Source organism: Gallinula chloropus, assembly GCF_964237585.1.
Source record: "Gallinula chloropus genome assembly, chromosome: Z".
Lineage (NCBI taxonomy): Eukaryota > Metazoa > Chordata > Aves > Gruiformes > Rallidae > Gallinula > Gallinula chloropus.
The window spans coordinates 81,739,162-81,761,428 of NC_140089.1; the positions used below are offsets into that span (position 1 = coordinate 81,739,162).

Here is a 22,267-nt window from a genome sequence, read left to right on the forward strand (position 1 = left end):
CTGTAAATAAACACAGGGGGCTTAGTTACCAAGGCTATCCCTTCTGCATGTCTTATTGGAACTTGAGCACTAACGGGCAGGAGGAAACAACAGAAAAAAACAAAAATCAAAGAAGGTAAAAACCAACAAAACATAACACCAAGATTAAAAAAAAAAAAAAAAAAGCAACCCAGAAAATAATCTGGCTGCTGCAATGTTAAGGAACAGATCTTTCCTCGTGTATTTTACACCTCCTGCTTTCTGCTGGATATCCAACACACTCGAGTTTCATTTCAGAAAGTAAAGCTTCTAAGCAGCTACCAAATGACCTTTGCCTCTCAGATGAGTATTTATGGCAGGCAACACATACATCAACAACAACAAAAAGTTTCCCCAGTAACGAAAATGTTTCTGCCAGCAATGTATCTTTTACAAGCTTGCAAGATGTACCGAGAGTCTAATAATCAGATTAAAATCACATCAAACTATGTTGGGAAGTCAAGGTGAAGGCCTTTGGATTGTTCTCATGAATAGCCCTATCCAGACCTACCAGGTGATGATAAATTCAGGTTTTTGCTTGGTTGGTGTTTTTCAAATTTATTTTAAGCACTTACAGTTTTTAAAAGCCAAGAGGTGGGAAAATGGTGTTTTAGCAATTCTTGCAGCACTTGATAATAGTGAAACGCTTCAGAAAAAAACAGGATTTCTCCTGTGCAGGGTGAAATCAGTGGATCTGGTAATAAATATTTGGTCTTTCTATGCCACCTTACAAAGGAGTTCAAGAGCTTCGTCTTCTTTTGACAGGTGGAAGCTCAAGCCTCATAGGCACAAAGTGATATGCCTGATATTATTCCTATTTCTAATAGTTAACCTAGGAATAAACTTGAAACCTCAAATCCCAGGATTGGGGTTGTATTTCCTCGCAGGATTACTGTGAATCAAATTAGTGGATGAGTTTACTGCTTCTATTTGGTGCAGAACAGGTCAGAGGTTTAAGTTTCCAGGCACAAGGAAAAAAGCTGAAGTCCCAGTGTTTTATTTCCATCTCCCATACAGTGCTTGCCTAAAAGTCTGTCCTGAATCTTTAATTTCCAGATAGCATACAGCAGCCTGAGTATAGGTGCTCAAAATGGATACTACAACCACATTGCTCCCCGCTTTTCCCTCCCAGCAAAAGACCACCTGGGAAATATGGACAAGCATTGACAAAAGAAGCACTGTCATGTCAAGCGGATAATTAGGTGTGAGGAGTTCACAGTGTTAATATCTGGTCTGCAGATGTAAGGGATAACAGAAGCCTACCCAGACATCTGCGTTACCTGGGGTGAGCAGCATCTAGCCAACCTAACTAAAGCTGAGCATCTAAACTACAAAGTCTCACCCATCTCATGGCAGCAATGCCATAGTCACCTGTGCATCTCTACAGTACAGGGAAGAACTGTTTTTGCATTCAGGCCCAGATTAATCACATTTGTACATATCAGTAATTCATATAGCAGCCCCCCAGCTGATTCTGCACAAAGCCTGTTTGGTGAGACTGCAATAGTCTCATTTGCCCTTTCCACTCAAGTCCAACAGAAGACAACTGTCCATAGACTGTAGGATCACGCATCAGGGCTTTCTACTTTGTAAAAAAGTCAGCAAACCATGGGAAAAAGCTGATGTTGAATACACCCAGGAAAGTGTAGGATGGCATTGGATGCTTATAATTTACTTCGCACTCTCTCTGGCCTTTGACAGCCAAACCAGTTAGTCTAGAGTTAAAGGACTAAATCCCAGGGAGAGAGGTTTTGAGAGAGGGGAGGGTAAAATCTGGATAAACACTCTGGGATCAGTGTGCTCACACAAAAACACTGCGGTGCAAGAATATCACATCCACTTTAGCTTAATCTAAAAGTCAAATCACATGACTGCATTTTCCAGTTTAACTTGCATGTCTGCCACCACCAAACCAGCTTCTGAGAATTGTGTTCACCTACTCACTGCAAAACTCCCACCAGCTTCCCAGTATAAGAAAAACAGCTTCTGTGGAAATAAAAGAGGTCTATCGTTAGCAATACTTGGAAAACCCCACTAAACCCTGTTCTTCTTCCTCCCACACGTACTGAGAATGGACACTACAGATAGCTCACACATTAAAAAAGGGGTTTATCTTAGGTCTACTTCCAGGGAATCCAGGTGAAGTTTTTTTTTTCACTTATTCCAATGGGAGCAGAACAAAACAGATACTGAACACGAATTTAAGAAAAATCTACCCACCTATTGCCAGAAAATCCAATCTACTTCATCCCTCCCCCAGTACTAAGCAGTGTTCTTTGCACAGAAGTGAGTCATTTGTAATTGACTAATCCATAGAGAGATATCAAAACCAGCCACAGACAAAGCCCGAAGAGTCTCCTCATTGTCTTCCCTCTGGAAAAGTAAAACTGTGCTTTAATTCCAACTTCCGAAAGCTTCTAGTTTTTCTACAAAACTGCTTAATCCTGTGGACTCCCTAGATGACATCAAACAGACACCAGTGGGACTTCACCACATGGAGAGGCAACCTCTCCTAGACACGTGAACGTTCATTGCGGAGGCATAAGTGAGTCAGCAGTGAGCAGATATACTACGTGTACACACAGGCCATATGCTACTGGATGTATCGTCTTTCTGTAGTAGATCTCACAGGCTCCAACATGTTAATGGAGTTCCCCGCCTACCCAAGAGAGAAGTGGCCCCTCACATCACTACAGTTGTACCCAAGGCTGGTTTCACTACCAGACCAAGCAGACTGATCTCAGCCCTGAATCATCCAAAGCCTGCAGCGAATGCCCAGGGACCAATGCCAAGTGTTACGAAACAGTTCACCCCGCCTAGCATCCTGAGCTTCAGCAAAAAATTGGCAGCTAGTGAGACAGATGCCTCAGCAACCTCACTTGTGCAGAACGGTTTTAGGTCTGACCAGTGGAAATATTTGCCTGTGGTGATGAATAAGCACGTGGTGGTAAGTTGTCAGTGCTTCCTGTGCCAGCCCTTTGAGGACTATGCTGATCTGGTCCACACAGTCCAGGTCATCATCTAGAGAGCTTAATAGAACAGGATTTTACTAATCTCTTCCTGTTAGAGTCTTCCCCTTCCTCACTGAAAGACATCTCAGCACCGCTTGATTTATTCCAGTTTAGCAACAGTCCTCTTTTTCTTTTAAAACAGTTTTAAAACATTCTTTTACTTATTTTTCATAAATTTAAATCTTAATCAGAATTACAAGTAGTATTTTAATTTAGATGAAGCTGTTGTCATTACATGAAATTGCTTCAGTGTACTTTTGAAGGAGATTTCTATAATGTTCATTTTTCATAGAGAATCTGAAAAACTATTAAAGTTTTTTTTTTTTTTTTTTTTAAATTAATTCCATTTAACCAGACCGGCTTTCAGATCTCCCATAAAACTGTTTTCCTAGATTTTCTGTTGAATGTATTTATTTGTGTGTTGGCAAGGAGGTGAGATTATGATCCAGAGAAGGACAGTCATCCATAATACGGACTTGAAAGTTTGTTAAAATTTAGATAAACTTATTGGAGTTGACATCAAATCCCTCTATGCCTCCCCAGTGTTACTCATACTTCCTTATATTAAAGTGCATGTGTACACACTACCATATATTTGGTGTAACCATTCCATGCCTTGTGAAAGTTTGGAATTTCAGCTAAGACTGTGAATTCATAATTATTTTAACAAGTTTTATCCTGGGCTGCTGTGCACCTGAGTAAACCACATCAGTCATCTGTAATGACCAGTGGGATTTTTCTTGTGAAAGAAACTGAGACCTTAGCATAGTTTACTTTGCAAGGCACATGAGAAAAGAATTTGAAGGAATTAACTGAGGGAGAAAAAGGCACACTGCCCTCTCACTTTGAGTATGTGCTGATGAGAGAAATTTGTCTCCTGAATGTCTCAATCAAACCAATAAACAAAACAACTCTTCAGAGGGGGGCTAGCACATCCTCACTTCAGACAAGATAGAAAATACTCTTTATGCAGTGGGGAAATTAACAGTTATTTACCCTGCATGCACTCTAGAAGAGAGGCCATCGAGGCTAGCTGAGAAGTGTGTGATCCCATAACGAGTAATAACAGACTGAAATGGGTTCGTGTCTTTTACCTCCTGGCAAACAGTTTTTCAGAGTATATCATCTGCATTTTTCCTTACCTTTTGAGGACCTGTGTGCCAACTACTTGTACCCTAAGAAGAGTGGATGCTCAAAATTAGAGGAGAAATATCATCTAGGAATGAAACTAAGACTCTTCTGGCAAATAAACAGACCCTGATAAAGTGGGCATCAAGGGAGGACTTCTAATTTTCTTCTCAAAAGCAATATGTTTCATCTGTATGCCACTTATAAGTGAGTACTTCTTTCCATCTCTATGTATCAGGATGAACCAGAACAGTACCAAACCTAGTAACACTATTAGTAACACCCCTGAACTTAATTATTAAAAAGAGCTTTGTATTGATTGATTTTAATAATAGACTGCAAATGATGGGATATGAGGATTATTTGTTCAGAAAAATTAATCAGCAATTATTTTCGCTAGCAAAAATATGGATTTTTCTTGCATTAATGTGGAGAAGGTTATTGCTTACTGTTTATACTCCTTACTTTTGCATTTTCATGACTGAATACGAAGTGGTAAAGAAAAATACATTAGTTTTTTTGATTCCAAGGTCCAAGCAGACTTACCTTTGGAAATTAATTTCAAAAGGATTTTTACCAAATGTTCTGAAAAATAAACCACCACAAAACCTTAACTTGTGCAGAAAATAGGTTTTTTTTAGAATACTGCAAACTAATGTGAACCTTTACTAATGGGATTTGCAAAATTGTTATTTGCATTCAATTTTCAGTGTCTATGTCACTTAAATTTTCAGAAAGCTTTTCAGAAGCCCCAAGAGATAGAATACAAAAGATTCAAGCAAGTCAGAAAACTGTATATTAATACTTATATTTTCAATACAGCTCCTCTGAGGGTTTGCTTGAAGCTGTAGGAAGAAGAGACTCATAGGAAATAGTTGCCCACAGTAATTAGTATCCCATATCCAACTTTCTAAACGTATTCTGGGCCCACCTATTGTTTCAAACAACAAAGGTTATATTGATGGGCTATTTGAACATCAGGATTCCTACCACAAGATATTAAAAAAAATGCCATCAGAATGATGTAGCAAACACTCAGGTAAGTTTCTCATTCTTCTCTTTCTTGCTTTTTATATCAGATACAACTCTTCTCCATTACAGTTGTCTGTCTTCTACTTCATATTATAAACAAAACATACAGCATGGGCATATTAAATCTCTCTCCAGAGTTTCAAGAAAGCTATTCTCCCTTTTCTCTCAGCCAAATTGAGCCTTTTCTTTTCCTTCCCCTCCTTCTGAAGAATCAAGGGGGAAGGGCAGGAGAAAGTTTCCTTGTGAAATCAAAAGCTACCCTTGAATCAAGCAGGTCTGATAGGCTGCTGAAAATGCAGCACAGAAACGTGTTTCTGTCAGTGAAAGACCTTGTTTGTAACCGTAAGGATTGCATGCAGCACATCGTTTGATCCTGGGAGGACTTTGATCTACACTAGCACCTCAAATATAGCAAAGGATGTCACTAGGCTTTGGAAAAAAGAAGGGAGAGGAGAGAAGGAAGAGGAAGGAAAATACAGCTGTGCAGCACCAAGCAGATGACACTGAATTCTGGATGCATTGCTCGAATGAAACTGGGCTTCAGACAGAGGAGAATAGGTATCACGTGTCTGGAGGGAAGGAGTTTTCACCATCTACCCCAGAAAATATCATTCAGAAAAAGAGAAGATTCAGTGAAAGCATCTCAGAACAGCTCTGGGCATGAAATTTGAAGCAAATAATTCCTTTACCTACATGACCTGAGTTCATGTGAGGCATGAAATGAAATTCAGTGGTGTCTCTTCCTTGTTTCCAGTTGTCTCACCAGAAGTGAATAAGGCTTGGCTGAGGTTCAGTGCTGAAAGTGTTAACAGCTAGAAACAGATGGTGATATGCAAAAGGGTAGGCTGTTCAGGACTCCTGGGCCACCACACTTCTGTGGGCACTGAACCAGAACTGGTAGGGCAAGATGTATGAGACAGTCAAGGCCAAGAGCCATCTCTAGATGTGAGCAAGTCAGAGGTGGGTACAGGTCTGTCACAGCACATGAACTTTTCTGGGGTGAGTGGAATATGTACAACTATGGCAGGGAATCTCAGTGCTAAGAAAATATGGGACCACCCATTCTGCATACAAGTGGGTGCCTAAAGTTTGTGCACATGTGAGCAGCGTGGGAGTCCCTGAGCAGATAATATTGAAAGAAAATTATCTAGGACCACCTCTTTCATATACCAATATGTCATTCTCTCACCTCTCCCTAGGACACTGCTCATTCAGAAAATATGCAGCATGCAAGCTGCAAGAAATATCAAGAAAAAACCCCAAAATTCCCTTTCACAAAACCCGTCCTTCCATCCTGCAACCCAGACTGGGAGTGATTATGCATATGATCAAACAAGACAATGCAAATGCTCCAGGTTTCCCTGTGTGTTCATTGGTGCTAGAGTAACTTCGAGGAGGCTTGCTCGCTGCTAGCCAGCTTCCCTTTCTGTGTCCTTCAGTGAGATGTGGTGGAACATGATAGGCATCTTGTATTACTTCTTGGAAAGAAGCAGAGAAGAGAGAAGTGAGGAATACTTAATACAATGCAGAGGTTCAGTGAAGTGACAATAGTCTCTATTATGCTTGACATGACCCTAATACAAGCATGGGCTGTTTGTAGGATGCTTCTTTTTATTGAAAAGTATATCTGACCCAAATTTTATTACAGATGTCAAATACAGTATGGACAAGTACAGTATGAGTCTAAGAGAAATTCTTCTTTCTTAAAAAAAAAAAATCATAAAAGCAATAGTAAGAATGTCACTCTTCCCTTATTTACTTTCAGGTCAATCATGGGAAAGAGGAAAGAGACAACCCTTTTCTGAAAGGCAAGAATCATCCTGAGCCATCACCTGATATTGGAAGAAAGCTTTTCCCTCCCAACAGTTATCATCCTTTGTCAGCATCACATGAATGTCTAGGACATTGTAGTCAGAACCAGGAGCTGTCATTGCTAAGCACTGTACACAAACACAGATTGCATATGAGAGGAAAAATCCTACTCCAGAAAACTGAGTGTTTGTAAATCAAAGATGTAACAGTAAGGGAAGGTTAATTAGCTCCATTTTGCAGGTAGAATATCAAGGCAAAATTGGGTTCATTGACTTCTGTCACACAGGTAAGTATTGAATCCAGATTTCTTAAATCCTGGTTCTGTTTTGGTCCTCAAGACAACAGTTTATCACAGGTATTTTTTCTTTACGCTTTCTCACAGACTTAGTTTCCCACCTAATGGAAGAAAGAGCTGACCTCAGATTAATCTGTATGCTTAGACCTGTTGTATTACAGCATGTCAAGACCCTACAAATCCTTCCTAAAATCAAACAGGTTTGGTATTGTGCCTCAATGATCCATGCAAAAATCTTTATCCATTCAAAAAATATGTGGTATTTAAGGTAAATTAATTAGTAATCTCTAAAAATTACAGGGGATGAGAAAGTGAAAGAAGTGCATGTGTGAAATTAGTCTTCAGACAGCCAGAATCAGGTGAAGCAATTGGTGTGGGCAGAGAAGATCCAGTGTCTGTGTGCTTACTTTGAGTTAGGTAACAAAGGATGTGTATCAGGAAAACTACATATGTCAAACAAATATCATGCCTGTCCGTTTGGGTTTATTTCTGCTTTTCTGGCCCTTCCACTTGAAGAATTTTCTAACAGATACAAAATCTCAGTCTCAAATAACACCATGACCAAAACCACCATGATCCTTCAAATGGAAAGATATTGAATTGAGATTTTCTAGTGAAAATACTTTAATTAAAAAGAAGAAAAAAAAATCAAACAAAAGTCCATAGCAAGAACCTTATGCATTATCAAGCACATTGTCTAGACTAGGACAAAAAAAACCCCAAACCCAATAACAACCACACCAAAAAAAACAGCAAAAAATCCGACCAACAGACTTCTGTCAAGACAACAATGCTTATTTCCTCCTGACGTATAGAACCACTATATTACTGCAGCACTGGGAAACATAAACATTGCATATTAGTGTTATTGTTGCAAGTGTGAGGGAAAGAGATCCACTTCAAGGAGAAGTCAGGGTTAGGAGTTTTATTTGACTCAGTCCAGGGAGAAATGGCATGAACTGTTAATTCTGGAAATGTGTCTTTCCTCATGGGTTGTAAAGTAATTTTAGAATGGACAAACTGACATATATGGTAACTCACACTCCAGGTTGAAAAGAGCGAATCCAGGTTTTAGCAACTGCAAGAACTGGAAATTTTAAGTTCGTGTGATAGATGCTATGGACTTACAGGTTTAGGATTTCTGTATATCACTGACCTGGCACCTGCTTCAGAAGCTAAACCCACTTACAGGAAAGCAGTTTTCTCTGAGCAGAAAAAGAAGAAAATTGGAGTGCAGTTTCTGTAAAGCTGAAAGTAGACACAAAGAAAAGGAATGTGTGTGCAAGCAGATGAAAGTAGTTGTACATTGATGTGACCTGCAACTGGATGGTTGTGCAGTCACTGCATGATGAATGGACTTTGTTGCTAACTGCTGCTTTAACCATAATTTTATTGAATTAAATAATGCTCCATGACTAAAATCTTTTTGGGAGGAAAAGATTCCAACTGCCTTCTGTACGTACTTGAGTTTTGATGAAAGTTTTCTGGGGAGTCATTTTGTGTGTGTATGTGTGTGCACATGCTACCAGAAAGAGAAAACAGACATATTTCTAGGGTAAATATTTTTAAATTTTAGTATTCTCTGAAATAAATGCTTCCATTTTATTGTTTTATTGGGTTTTTTTTTAAACACTGTTGAGTATGCTTGGTACAGATCTGATTTTTTTCTGGTTGATTTAAGCACTTGAAAAATGAAGTAAGGAAGAAAAGGGTCATTTACTTTGATTAAAAGGGCATTAGGCTAGATTACAAAAAGCCACAGGGTAACATATCATCTTAGTCTAACTTCAAGGTTAGAGCTGGTATTAAAAGGCAAAACAAGTGAAATCAAGAGGGTTGCTGTTAAACTTGGCTCTTATAATAGAGTCGGCGTCTGTTAAGAACTCTCTTGGCCTCTGGACAAGATACTGGAATTCAATAACAGCTAGCAGAGACTTTCTAGGACTCTCAAGGATGTTTTCCAAGATATAAATGGAGAGACCTCCAGTGGCTCTGATCTGTATCATCAAGCCACCACAGATAGGTGCAAGGCTTCAAGCAACATCTGAGGAGCAGTCCTGGCTGACTGGATGGGCTATGAATAACCATAATAACAACAATTATAAAGAGCATTTGCACATCAGTGCGAAAGAATGTGGAGCAAAGAGGATAAATGTGACTCTTAATCTTCAGCTATCTGCATGGGAAAGTATGATTAATAACTACAGAGGCTTAACATAACCTCCTCAGATAACGAGTGAGGTGGCCTTCTCCGAGCCCTGATTATCCTCTTCTAATGGGCTTCATTTATTGTGTAAACTAATAACCAAGGCCTAAGCACTGCACACTCCAGGGTCTGCAGGAAAAACACTGGGCCCAAATGTGATTAAGTTGGTGAAGATTTCCCAGCAACACAGTGTATTGCTTGAGCAGGGGGGGACCAGGAGGACGGAAGGAGAAGCAATGTATCCTGCAAAGAAATGAAGCAGAAAGTAGCAGTGATCTGCTTTTAGTGTCAATCTCCTGGTATAAATCCCCTGCCTTTCAACTGGGATTGCTGTGAGTTTTTAGCTGGAATTGGTGGAAAGCCAGAGTACAGCCCCAAGATGCTAATACCAAGAAAGAGAGGCATTGGTAATGAGGGGATCTGATTGCAATGCTATCCAGAAAGTCAGCAGCAATGCCAGATCTGGAGAGTAACTCAAGTTGTCAGTCAGAGTTTCAGTGTTGGAGAGCGAAGAGGCGCTCAAAGAAAGCTGGATTCCCCAAAGTGAATGAGTTCAACAACACAACCCTGGCCCAGGAAAAAAAAAAAAAAAAAAAAAAAAAAAAAAAAAAAAAAAAAGAAATGACCTTCCAGCTCCCCTGGCTGTGTCTCTAAAGTGCAAGCACAGCTGAAGGGAGGCAGCTTTACAGGGCATCTAAAGAAAGAGGATAAGATTCTCATTTGAGCTGCACTGATGTAAAGAAGCTTAAACACTGCAAGAGCCCATGGAGTTACTCTGAATTTACATCCAGCAGAGAAGAGTACAGAATGAGACCTCCCCCTCACCAGGAAGCATATTTCTTAGCTGCACAATGAACATCACATTAGATTATCCAAACTGAAATAATTGTAAATACCCAATTTATCTGGACCCATTTGTGCTGTCTGCTTAATTGTTGCACTTCACTCAACAAGGACAATGAAATTAGTTTGGACAGGCTCACTTTAGAGGCATTACCACTGTGCTATGGCAGCTTGGGTTCAGAGTGCTGATGGAAAAGGTTTAGGACTTAATAGAATAAAAATAAAAGAGAAACACATAGCAATATAGATAAAGTTGGGACCTCCACTGGGCCATGTTTTGAAGGGTGTCACATCTGTACCTTACTCTTCGTAATGCATCCACATTTGTAGAGTCTGTACCACAGTTTCCCAAAACCCTACTGAGTCCACAAATATCCATATTTTCTCAGGGTCCCCTCAGCAGCAGTCTGCTTGTTGGCTGCTAAAAACCTGTTGTGCCCAGATTCTCCAGGAGTGTTTTAGCCTATCCCCTCCCAGGTAGAAATATATGTAATACCAAGCAATGTGAAGGTGCAGTGGCAGAAAAAAATAACAAGCTGGTAGCAGCAGGCAGCTTCCACCAAAACAGCTAGCCTGCAAGGCTTGCTCTCACATACACACACCACCTCCCTTCCCCTGCACAAGGTAAGCATGGGCGCAAAAATCAATCCCTAGTCACTCCCCAGTTGCTCTGAGGAAAAACAGGTAAGAGAACACCGGATGAACAACCTACTCTGTCTGCCTTGTTTCTCCTGGGCAGCATGAATGTACACTGAAAAGCTCACAACACTAAGCCTCATAATTTCAGGAAACATCAGATATACTCTGCTATCTACATACGTGTAGGATCACAAAACTTTGAAAGGATCAGCAACAAAAGTCTCTCCCTTTCTCTGGGAAAACAAAATAAAATCATGCTTTCCCGGGGAGAAGTAGTTGGGAAGCACAGTGTTCCTCCTCAGCAGCTGCAATCTCAACTCATTTCACCAGGCAGGCATTACGTGAACACAGTGTAATGTTTCCAGCAAATCTACAAAGGAGATAAGAGGTGGCAAGGACAAACGTGCAGAGCAAGATGGAATGGAAGACAAAAGGGAAAAAAATGCTACTTGGCCAGACATGAAGCAGTAGGGTGACTTTATTGAGAAAGGACACCGCCAAGTAATGCAAAAGACAGAAGCAACATCTCAGATATTTACCGGGGAAGATCCTGAGAGTAAGTCTGCCATAAATAAAAAGACTCACAAAATCTGATTCCAGTTTTACTACCCTGGAAACAAAGTGTACTCCATTGGTAAAAGCTATAAATGAATTCAGAAACTCATGCCAGCATGTCTTATAAGTTACATATTTACCATGCAAAGTCACTGTAGTAGTGTAGAAATGACTGAGCCATTCACAGAAGAAGAGAAAAATGAATTCACTCCATCTGTTTGAAGGAGCAACCTGAGTTTGGAACGGATTAGTTATAGCTGGACAAGACTTGCTCTGCCAACAAAGCCAGTGATCAAAACAGTCATTTTTTGCAACATGCCAAAGGAAATATGCACTAGAAAGTAGCAGAGGCTTTGAGGATTGTAGTTTACCATACCTAAGGGGAAAGGAAGAGAACCACTTCATTCTAGCACCACAGGATTCATTTGATGCTGAAAATGTATGCACATCAAGGTCAAAACATGGTACAGAACTCAAAGAAATTTGAAGATACATTTTTTTAAAAGGAATTGTATTTTTAAAAGATGATTTTTTTAAAAGGGGTGACATGGTGGGAAGGGGAGGGGGAAAAAAGTATGGAAAACAAGATATAAGAAGTCCCCATTAAAGAGAAAAATGGCAAATGCACATTTCTTCTTTGAAAAATAGGTTAGGCTTAATTTTTGTCCTTGTACTTACAGAAACTAATCAGAGAGATTTGACATTGCTGGGAACCTGCCAAGTGCAGCAACTCGTACATGTAGTGCCACTGTAAGTCTCTCACTGCAGCTACTCAACAGAGCAAAGTCACTTTAGATATCTACTTGCCTGAACTGATAGTGCAATCTCATGGTCAGTCATTCCCCACCACTTTCTCCCTGCCAAACTAAAAGCGCAGCAGAAGTGAAGCACAGAAGCTAAATGGGTTACATCATGTCAAGTCTTATCAAAAGTTATACATAAGCAGAGAGATGGGACAGGTTTTGCGACTCTCAAAAGCATTCCAGCCCAGATAGTTCTTTAAAAGGTGTTTTTAACTTTAAGCACAGTTTTAAACTTAATGCATGAATCATGCTCTTAGACTATTTAATACAGGATACACAGCTTTTTAAAAGATAAGCCAATGGCAGGATTTCACATAGTAAGTCTTGCAGTCTGTCTACCTGCAACTGAAAGTCTGCTTTCAACACGTATAAAAGCTCCTAACCTACAATGACCAAGAAATAGTGTTTCAGGTAAGATTCAAGTCCTTACTGTACAATCACTGTAGTTGCTATACAGCATTCAAGACTATGGTTTCATTTTCATTTGTATTAAACATGCTATTTAAATTAAATTGGACCAGACACATCTCTATGGGTTTCAATTACAGTAAATTTGATGGAAGAAAGAAATTCTTGATACATGACTCTTGTATATGGTCTTCAACATTTTTAATTAAAAAAAATACAATTACTTCTGTCTCACTCAGTACCTGAAGGATCTGAAGACGCATATGCTGCAGGAAGAAATTTAGGGCAGAGTGCTTACATCAACGTAAGCTATGAGTAGTTGAACACAGAACACAGAATTGTAGGGGTTGGAAGGGATCTCAAGGGATCAACGAGTCCAACACCCAACAGTAGTATAGCTTATAGCATAGTAAGTAGCACAGCTACTAATGCTAAACCTGTAGTATAGGTGGGAATATTGTCACAAGTGAAAGTCCAAATCACAATAATTATGCGGCATCATCATTTACGTGCTTTATTGAAAGCTTACATTGGCCTTGTGCTACAGATAACAATCAGCCTATGCTTCTCCTTTACTATATAGTGCAAATCTAGGCAGTGGGTGTTTGTGGAAAGGTTGGCCTATGAACAATGACTCCTGGACTAGATAATGTCACACAATATCTTCCACGTGATAGAACAAACAAAAAGTGAGTTGATTGTTAAGGGGTGCCTGCTCTTTCCTTCTGTCTCTCTACTGCTGAAAACACAGGATAAGAATTGGAGATTTGTGCTTGGAACTTATTTCTGGGCGTATACCATCATTCCTTGAATCACTAGGGTGATACAACTGGAAACCCCAGTGTTTAGGGTTCATTAGGTCTAATGGCTAACACTGTTGAAACGCAAAGATACCAATCATGTTTAATTCCTATGGCTTGGAGCTGGTACCTCTCTCTAGTAAAGAGCCCGTGGGAGCTACTGAACGACCCAGCAGGTGTCAGGGATGCTCAGCATTTTGTGAGATCAGATTTCAGATGCAAAGATTCTTGGTAGAAATATGTTTCCTCATTTAGAGCTATGGTACTGTTCAGGATGACATCATTTCAGCAGTGACAAATATAGCTGAGTCTGCTCTTTCCTACACCATATAAATCCCTTGACCTCAATCAGATCACTGCTGATTTACACTTGTGTAAATGAAGTCAGAATCAAACCCATGGCATTCACAAATGTAGGCCAGAGTAAGCATTACTCACAGACAAGAGACAACCCTTCAGAGGAAGGAAAAAAGATCATTTTCATGCAAATAACCTTAATAATAAGGAACAAGAGATAGAAATAAGAGTATGAATGAAATGCAATCAAGAACTGTTCCAAGATCAGATTTGCTTCTAACTTTATGATGCTGCATCAGCTGCTCTTGAAGTAGCTTAAGCCAAAATTTGACCTACCTGAAACTTGTTATATATAATTTTTCATCAGGGATCTGTGAGCTAACTCAATCCCTAGGCTTGGCTTTGAAGGTAGCTGAAGGTACTGAGCTACTTGCAGGATCTGAGAAGATTTCATTGCTGTGTTATATGAAAATGGAAACTTTTTTTTTTCCTGAGATCCAGGTTTGCCCTCAAATCGTTGCACATTATCTATTTATTTATGCATAAACAGTGGCATTATGGTTTGGAGAATAGGGGCCCTTTGATGGGAGGTAAGCTTGACTAGCCTATGGGAGTTTACTGCTATGCATATAAATGAGGTCATACATACAAATATGCAGAACAGACAAGTGAAAATATACAGCATCTCTTTAAAATGAAATACTTTGATTGCTCCAATCACAAGAAGTTGTAAAACTACCCTGAAGAATTAACAGCCTCAGTACATGCTAACTACATCCATCATAAATTCGTCTTTAGTTTCTGTTATCATATCACTGTCTCTTGGGACCCCCAGTCCTGTCATCATTTGCCCTTTATAATTTATTCAGCTTGTACTTGCCTGAATCCTTTCTACTTATCATTCATCTTTACAGTTGTACATAAAATTAGATTGATCCTCCTATGGCAGACACGTCAGAGAGGAAAGTTGTCATTGAATAACACATAAAGCAAATGAAGGTCCAGCAAAAGCTTTAGTTGAGTAACTTGGAAATTGTCCTTTGATAGCCCAAAGGTGTCAAATTAGAAAGACAAGACAACGCCACCATTATAATTTATTTTTTGTGCAGCAATTTTCAACCGCCAGCAAATCTCAAACACAACTAAGAAGCCTAGTTCCCATTTTGCATATCAAGCTAAGCTTGGTTAGCCACCACAAATGTAGTGAATACACCCAGTCTCAGCTAAGATAACAGCATGAATCCAACACACTGCTTCTGTCAGAATGTTTGCGCTGCATCCTTTTCCTCCAAAGCTCTTTGGACTGAGTGGCAGAAAGAGAGTTTACTTTGTATTCTAGAGGCTGCTGTATAGGGATACAGAAGCCAATCTTTAACTAGTGAAATGGAACTTTAATGTTTACCAAGCAGATAGGACCCAGGTGTTTCATCTCATCTGGTGAACAGAACAGCACTGTCAAACTACAGGGGTTTTTAGCAAATGGAAAGTGCATATGGTTTCCTCTCCCTCTCTTGTCGCCTCCTTTCTGCAAAGCAAGATCCAAAAGTCTTTTTATTGGCTGGTCAGTCAGAAGGAGGAAAAAAGAGGTAAAAAAAAACCCAAAACAAACCCAAATTTTTTAACTATGACTTTGACACCCAAATATTTTAAAGCACTGGAGAATTTCTACAGGACTGTTTTTTTGCAAGTCTGTTACCTCAAATCTGTTTTTATTCCTTTTCGTCTTCATTTTTAACTTCAGAAAACAGACATGTTTCTCCCAAGGGAACAATTAAATGTGTTTTCTTTCAAAATCTAAAGGGCATGGTGAGCAGGCTGTGTGTTCAGCAGGCTACTTTAATCAATGGAACCCATCCAGCCTGCCACTGCTGACCAAATTGCAATTTACATTGGTAGAGAAAACTTTTGAAATGGGAAGGTGTGGGAATATAATACCATTTTTGGCACAACACACCGTGCAGGTTGATATGCAATTTAATATTTTTCTAATAAAGTTTTGGAAAAAGCATTGAAACACTAAGAAAGGACATAAGACTGTAAGATTACAGTGAGATCTGCTCGAACAGTGAAAGCCATGCAATATGTGCAGGACTTCTGAAGTCCACATGACACTTATGTCTCATTTAAGCCTTTCTACAAAGATTCAAGAGGAACTAGATTTTGCAAGACACCCTCCCTTTCCTCCCCCTGCCCACCTCCCACTTAGGTGTCTTTCCTAACACATACATCAGAATTTGGGCTGGGTAAACCAAAAAAAACATTCTATTTTTTACCTTTTTTTTTTTTCTTAAGCAAGCACAAATTTAATTTCATTAGAGATTCTTGGGTTTTGTTTGTTAAAAACTGTGTTTAATATGAGTTTTAGAAGCTCACCTGTGTTTTAATGTTAAATGTGAGTATTTTTGCATATGATGAGTAAAGCAAGATGTGGTTTATATAGATGGCGAAAAAGACAAAGGATATCAGAACAGTTAGGAAGAAAACTAATTATGTTATGGACTGAGAAGTTTAGCATACCAGTAATACCACTCTCCCTTTCAAGAGGAATAGATACAATAAGAAAACCCAGTCTATTTCTCAGCCTGAATAAGCCCTGCAGATTGCTGAGGTTAACAATTTCTTAGCTACTTAATTTCATAGTTATTCTTTGCAAGTCTTACAGGGAGGTTTTAACATTATGCAAAGAGGCAGTGCCTCCAACCAAGTATACATGGACTATTCACTACTATTGCCTGAGAGAGCCACAAAGAAATAGAGGAAAAAAATGCCGCTGTGCTTATCATACATGAGCTGAGTTTATTTGTGCTATAAATAAAAGTAGATCTTGATAGCGTAATTACATTTCTCAGCATTATCCTCTACCATTCACTTCAGAAAGGAAAAAGAAAGGGGAGAAAAAGTTGGCTTCACTATAATTTGTAATCAAAATGACAACACTTAAAACAAAATTATATTTCCCTGATTTCATTTCCTGTGGAGCTTTGTGGGGCAAATAGATAATATTATACCAAATCTGCAGGCAGATAATTCTCACATCCCCTGCACTGTCATTGTCTAGATCACTTTCCCCAAGACCATGGGATGTGTTTTTGATATTTCATTATCATTGAGAGATACATCAGCATCAGAAATCCCAAGGGTGAATCAACTTTTACGTTCTCTCTCTCTCTCTCTCTCTTGCTCCCCGAAATTATGCTGTCTTGCCTAATTTGCTTTTTTATAATGTTGGAGGGGGGAGAAAAAAAAAAAAAGTGGTTTCCCACTCTGAAGGATTAGCACAGATTATGGTGAACGGTGTTAATTATAGGTGGGGAAAGAGAATAGCGCATCTCTCCAATCTGTTCTTGATTTCCCCCGTGTCTGTCTGGCTGGTAATAAGCCTCCTTTAATCTGGCAGTCCCCTTGGTAAAATCAGCACCACGGACAGCAATATTGATTGCTTCTGAGAAACCATCACAGCTGCTCAACCAAATTACCTTTGATATGTGACCTTTAATGTAATTACTGCAACATCAAAGCATTTCTATAAATTATTAAAGAACTAATATACTTCATCATCCAGCTACTCTATTATATGTAAAATAAACAATCACAAGTAAATGCTAGAATTTGAATTGTCTGACACTCAAAGTGCTCTTTACACACACATGCACACCCTGCTATGTCAACCTTCTGTTTTAGGCAAGACAATTTCAAACTGTCTAAAAGAGCCTAATTCATTTAGATGAAGAGGATTCAACTGATAATTTTATGTTTTACATTCCATTCTAGTTGCTTCAAAATATCTATCATGATTCCTTCCCGCCCAAAACCAAAGTGCCATAAAGACTTTATTAATCAACGCATACCTGCTTGGAAGTCTTTTGATTATACCACAAGATGACTTTATGTCCCACATATAACATAGAAATATGTGAAACATATTTCTGTCATCTTACAAAGCACATCCAGAAAGTAATTACTGTAAAATATGTGCATGTAGCCACTCCACTAAAAACAAAGTGATACATAGCTAAGAGGCAAGGCATCTGAAGCTGGACACAAACTCCTCATGCCTTGCCATTTCCATACATTAGCATTCATGTGCATATTATTAAAAGTGTCTCAATTTTGTTTTTCACAATATGAAGAACAGAAATACCAATATGGCAAATACACAGTTTACTGGGGATGAGAAAGAAGTGTCCTGATTCAACAGCTCACTTTGGTACTATTTTCTTTTTTTTCCTATACCTGCCTTGTTAATTATTTTTGATACCTCCTCACTAGTGCTGTTAGTATCACAGGCAGTAGAGGGTCAAGACAAGGTGTTATATATGTGTCATTTGTGAACTCATGTGGATAAGGACTTAGACCCCTGACCTTAGAAGTGCGCTTTTTTTTGTGGTTTTTTTTGTTGGTGGTGTCAGGTTTTTTGGTTTGGTTTGGTTTTTATCGTGATGAAATATGCTTGATATTGTTGGTGCATGTTATCAGGAAGAGCCAGGTAAGCCATAAATAATTCTCTGCTACTCACATAGGAACCATAAAACAGTATCCAAGCATGATAGTTTATCAAGAGACAAGCCTGGTTTCCTTAAATAAACTACAGTGACATCATTCAGAAGATGAGTTCAGAAACTTGGCAGAAAGCTGTATGCATAGGGTTTGCTAGTGGAAGGTAAACCTCTATCCTGAGACAAACAGAACTAGAAATGAAAGGGATTGGATAAGGCAGTGCTCAGAATTCTCAAAAAAATGTTTGTAATTTTAGACAGAATTCACAATTCCAAATTCAATCAGATCCTGATGTGTCACCTCAAAGTGTAAAACAAAACAAAAAAGTTTTCTGAAGTCAGTATGGTCAGTATGGGATATATGTGACAGAAATGATGTAAACCAAAGAAGAAGTGTTTTGCCTGCAGCCTAGAATCAGTCAGCATAACCTATGAAGCAAGTCTTTCTCCTAATGAAAAAGTTGGTTGAATTTTGCCACTGTCCAAGGCAACAGTTTTGACTTCAAGTGTTTTTCATTTGAATTCTCAAATAGGCAAACTGAGATTCAGAACTGTGGGCATATAAAGAAGTAATTTAAAACAGAAATCCTACGTCATCACTTGCACTCCTTCCTCAACTCTAACCTGTGAATCTCACTGACCCACTGTCTTGAACGTATTCCCATCATACAACTTCAGTATGAGAATTACACTTTATAGAGAAGATGTGAGCTCCATATTCAAGTGGATGGTCTGGCTCCTAATGAGAAGGGTAAATAGTCTTAGTGAAAACAATTGGAATTCAAGTTAGTATCTTTTAAATATGTAACACCCTATTCATCACAAGTATATCTCTCATTTTCATAATTACATATTTGATTTCAAGCATATTTCAGAAAAAATCAGGTGAAATGTTACACAAAACAATCCTATTCAAAATATTTTCATTTTTTGTGCATGCAGTTCAGAGAAGGGAAAAGTGAAAAGAAAACATCACCTCTTAGGGGAATAAAAATTTTAAAAATAAGAAAGAAAAAAATGAAAAACCTAAACCCCAAAAGACTCAAGCTACTTTCAATCTGTAGCTAACAGGTTTCTAGAAGAAAAAAATAAAGTCAGAGGGAGTTGTCAGCTGAGAGAAATGTATTTTTAGGGAATGAAGTATGTATATATTTATATAAGGTATGGCCTTTAAAGCAAAGATAGACTTAGATGAGCAAGTGCGTGGGCATCTCCATACTGGCAAGGTAGCATAGGGATAGGTAAATAGACCCAGAATGATGGAAACAAGCAGAGCAAAATCAACACTTTCTGCAGCATCATAGAGCAATGGATGTGTCTTAGGTTTTGTGGAAAGGTAGGTTATGGGTACACAGGACTCACTCATTCAAAAACTACTAATAAGACTTTTGAGTGAATTTCCACTCAATTTAGATGTGACCTGGACCCCTCAGGATGCTATTTTTAATTGCATGATCACTGACTTTTGTATCATTATGAAATGAGCCCTATTCTAGCAATACTGGAGTATTGCACTCAGTTTCCTACCCATGTACCCCACGCTGAATCTAAACTCTCTCAATCTCTCTCTCTTCCCCTACTTCTCTTCCTCCCGGTTACTGCTAAACTGGAAACCCATCCCAGCAGGGCAGGTCTTCCCCACATAATGCTGATTCTATTTTTAGTAATGCTTGTGTTGTCTGAACCTTAGATCTTGCTCATGTGAATAATTTTCCTCATTATCTTGTGTTCGTCTCTCCTCTCTCTCTTTTCTCCTTGTCTCACCGCCTTTCCAATCTGCTACAGCTGCTTGAATACTAAAGTAACTGAGTCAAACCACTTTGTCATCAGGAATATGTTTTCACTCTGTGATAACTCAATAATGTGATCGGTTTCTTGATTTCTTGCTGCCACACCTTGCTCCACAGAAGAAAAATAGTAAGAAGCAGCTCTTTGTGAGCACTTCTAATATTTCATTGTAGTAGTCCGAATCCTAGCCTTTCCTCACCTCAGTAACGCTGGTACAATCCAGCCCATAACAAGTTAATTACTGTTTTCCTGACTCCTAATAAGAGCAAAAACCTTTTCGTTTTGTGCATGGAAACCATTCAGGTGGGTTGGGGGTATCTTGGTTTTATTAGCACAATGCAAATAGTGAATCATCCAAGCAAACAGAGACATTATGCTTCCAAATCCAAGATGGGAGCTCCATATGTAATCCATTTTTCATTTAAAAAAAAAAAAAAAAGAAAGAAAGAAAAAAAAAGAGAAAAGGACTCACCCCTGGCAGTGTCTTCTGTTCATGCAGTGCACTCTGGGCCTTAAGAGCAGACTCCCTTTCGCAGTATGTTAGGAAGGCACAGCCTGTAAACAAAACGCAAAACCTTAGTAAGAGCAGTGATGCAGAGGGGAACTGTTTAAAACTGAGACGCAAAGCAAATCACTTTCCCATCATCACCCCATTTCCAGTAAATCAATCACAAAAATCGCTCCTTAGTAGATCAGTAGTAGAGTCAAGAAATGAAGCTGTTGTCACTTTCTCTAAACCCTGATGAAAAGTAAGCAACAGCATGGGTATGAGCACTTATTTCTGTTCTAATACATGTTTAAGTGTCAGATACAGAGGACTGTATGGGATTAGGGATCTCAAAGAACCCACATGGTGGCAAAGTGGGGCATGAGATCCCATCCCCGCTCCAGCAGCAGCACTGAGGAGAAGCTCCTTCCTGCCATATCATGCTGAAGGTCTCATGCCCTTCTTTTGTACCAAGCACTTCAAGTAAAGAGCATACAAGGACTCGGGACTTCCTACTGCAGAGGACTACGCCTATTGTTTAGCCTGACTTGCATCCACAAGTAGTCTCCGTGTTTGCATCACACCAGAACGCCACCACCCTGCACTTGCTGCTGCAAGGCCTCATTGGCTGCCAGCCATGCATACAAAGGCAATCACAGCAAAGTCCAAACAATCAATCCAAAACATCCATGTTGTTTTACAGATCATTAGAACTTCAGAGATGCTCCAATGGCCCATGTTTTTGATTCTTCCAAAAAGTTGTCTTACCAACTACAAAGGCTATATCCCTGTCATGATAGGGCAGAGCAAAAACACTGCTTTGCCTTCTCTCTCCACCTCCATGTTCGCCTTCTGGTTAATGTTGCAATGTCTTACACCAGTTGCGTGTGTGTCTGATGGGATCAAATTATTCCTTCTTACTGCAGTATACTGAAAACCTGCCAGTTCCTGCAGCAAAAGAAGTGCTTGTTATGCAGAGGGCATTTTCTCTGAAGTTACTACAGAATGTCTGCAACATCACCAGCTTCTGGAAATGGAGGTATCATATATTTCAAGGCTCAGGCAGCATGTCCATCAAACTATGGGCATCTTTCAAGGCCAGCATAAGCACAGAAAGACTGACAAAGAAACAGACATGTCCCATAACCTCATCTTGACACACCTACCTTCTCCCCATGCATATAAAAACAGTGAGCAACAGGTGAGTAAGCAGTAGACTATGACCCTTTTTTCAGTTCTGATTGCCACCATGAGTTTTTTCGTCCACACAATGTTCACGGTTTTATTAAAGTTGGTTCCTTTGAAAATATTACTGAAGAAATGTGCACTTGTTCTTCTTTACAATAAATTGGTATATTAGTTTTTAATACATTAGCATCCACAAGAGGCTTGGACTTTTTTTTTTTCTCTAAAGTTGTTTGGGTTTTTTGTTTTCTTTTTTTTTTTCTTCTTGAAGACTGCCTTGTGGAGGTCATACTACTCCTCTCACAGTGAAGCTACAAGCTGGATGAATGTTCCAATTTTGCATTGCAAAACACTCTATTTTTTTTCCCTATTTCTTAACCTATACCGTTTTCTGAAGGTCTTGTTTCTTTCAGTTTATTCATGCCAATCACTTTTATTATGTCTCAATAACTGAGACTCAGAAG

At 39.1% G+C, this 22,267-nt stretch overlaps 1 protein-coding gene across 14 annotated transcripts in view; it reads right to left on the reverse strand.

The window, feature by feature from the left end:
• Nucleotides 1–22,267, reverse strand: part of CELF4 (CUGBP Elav-like family member 4) — a gene marked incomplete at both ends in the record, with an annotated part of 688,465 nt that overhangs the window by 573,732 nt on the left and 92,466 nt on the right. For all 14 annotated transcript variants that reach the window (XM_084278569.1, XM_084278576.1, XM_084278571.1 and 11 more), the window contains one exon: nt 20,604–20,686. In XM_084278569.1, the coding sequence (XP_084134695.1) occupies nt 20,604–20,686 (83 nt within the window). The remainder of the gene's footprint in view (nt 1–20,603; nt 20,687–22,267) is intronic.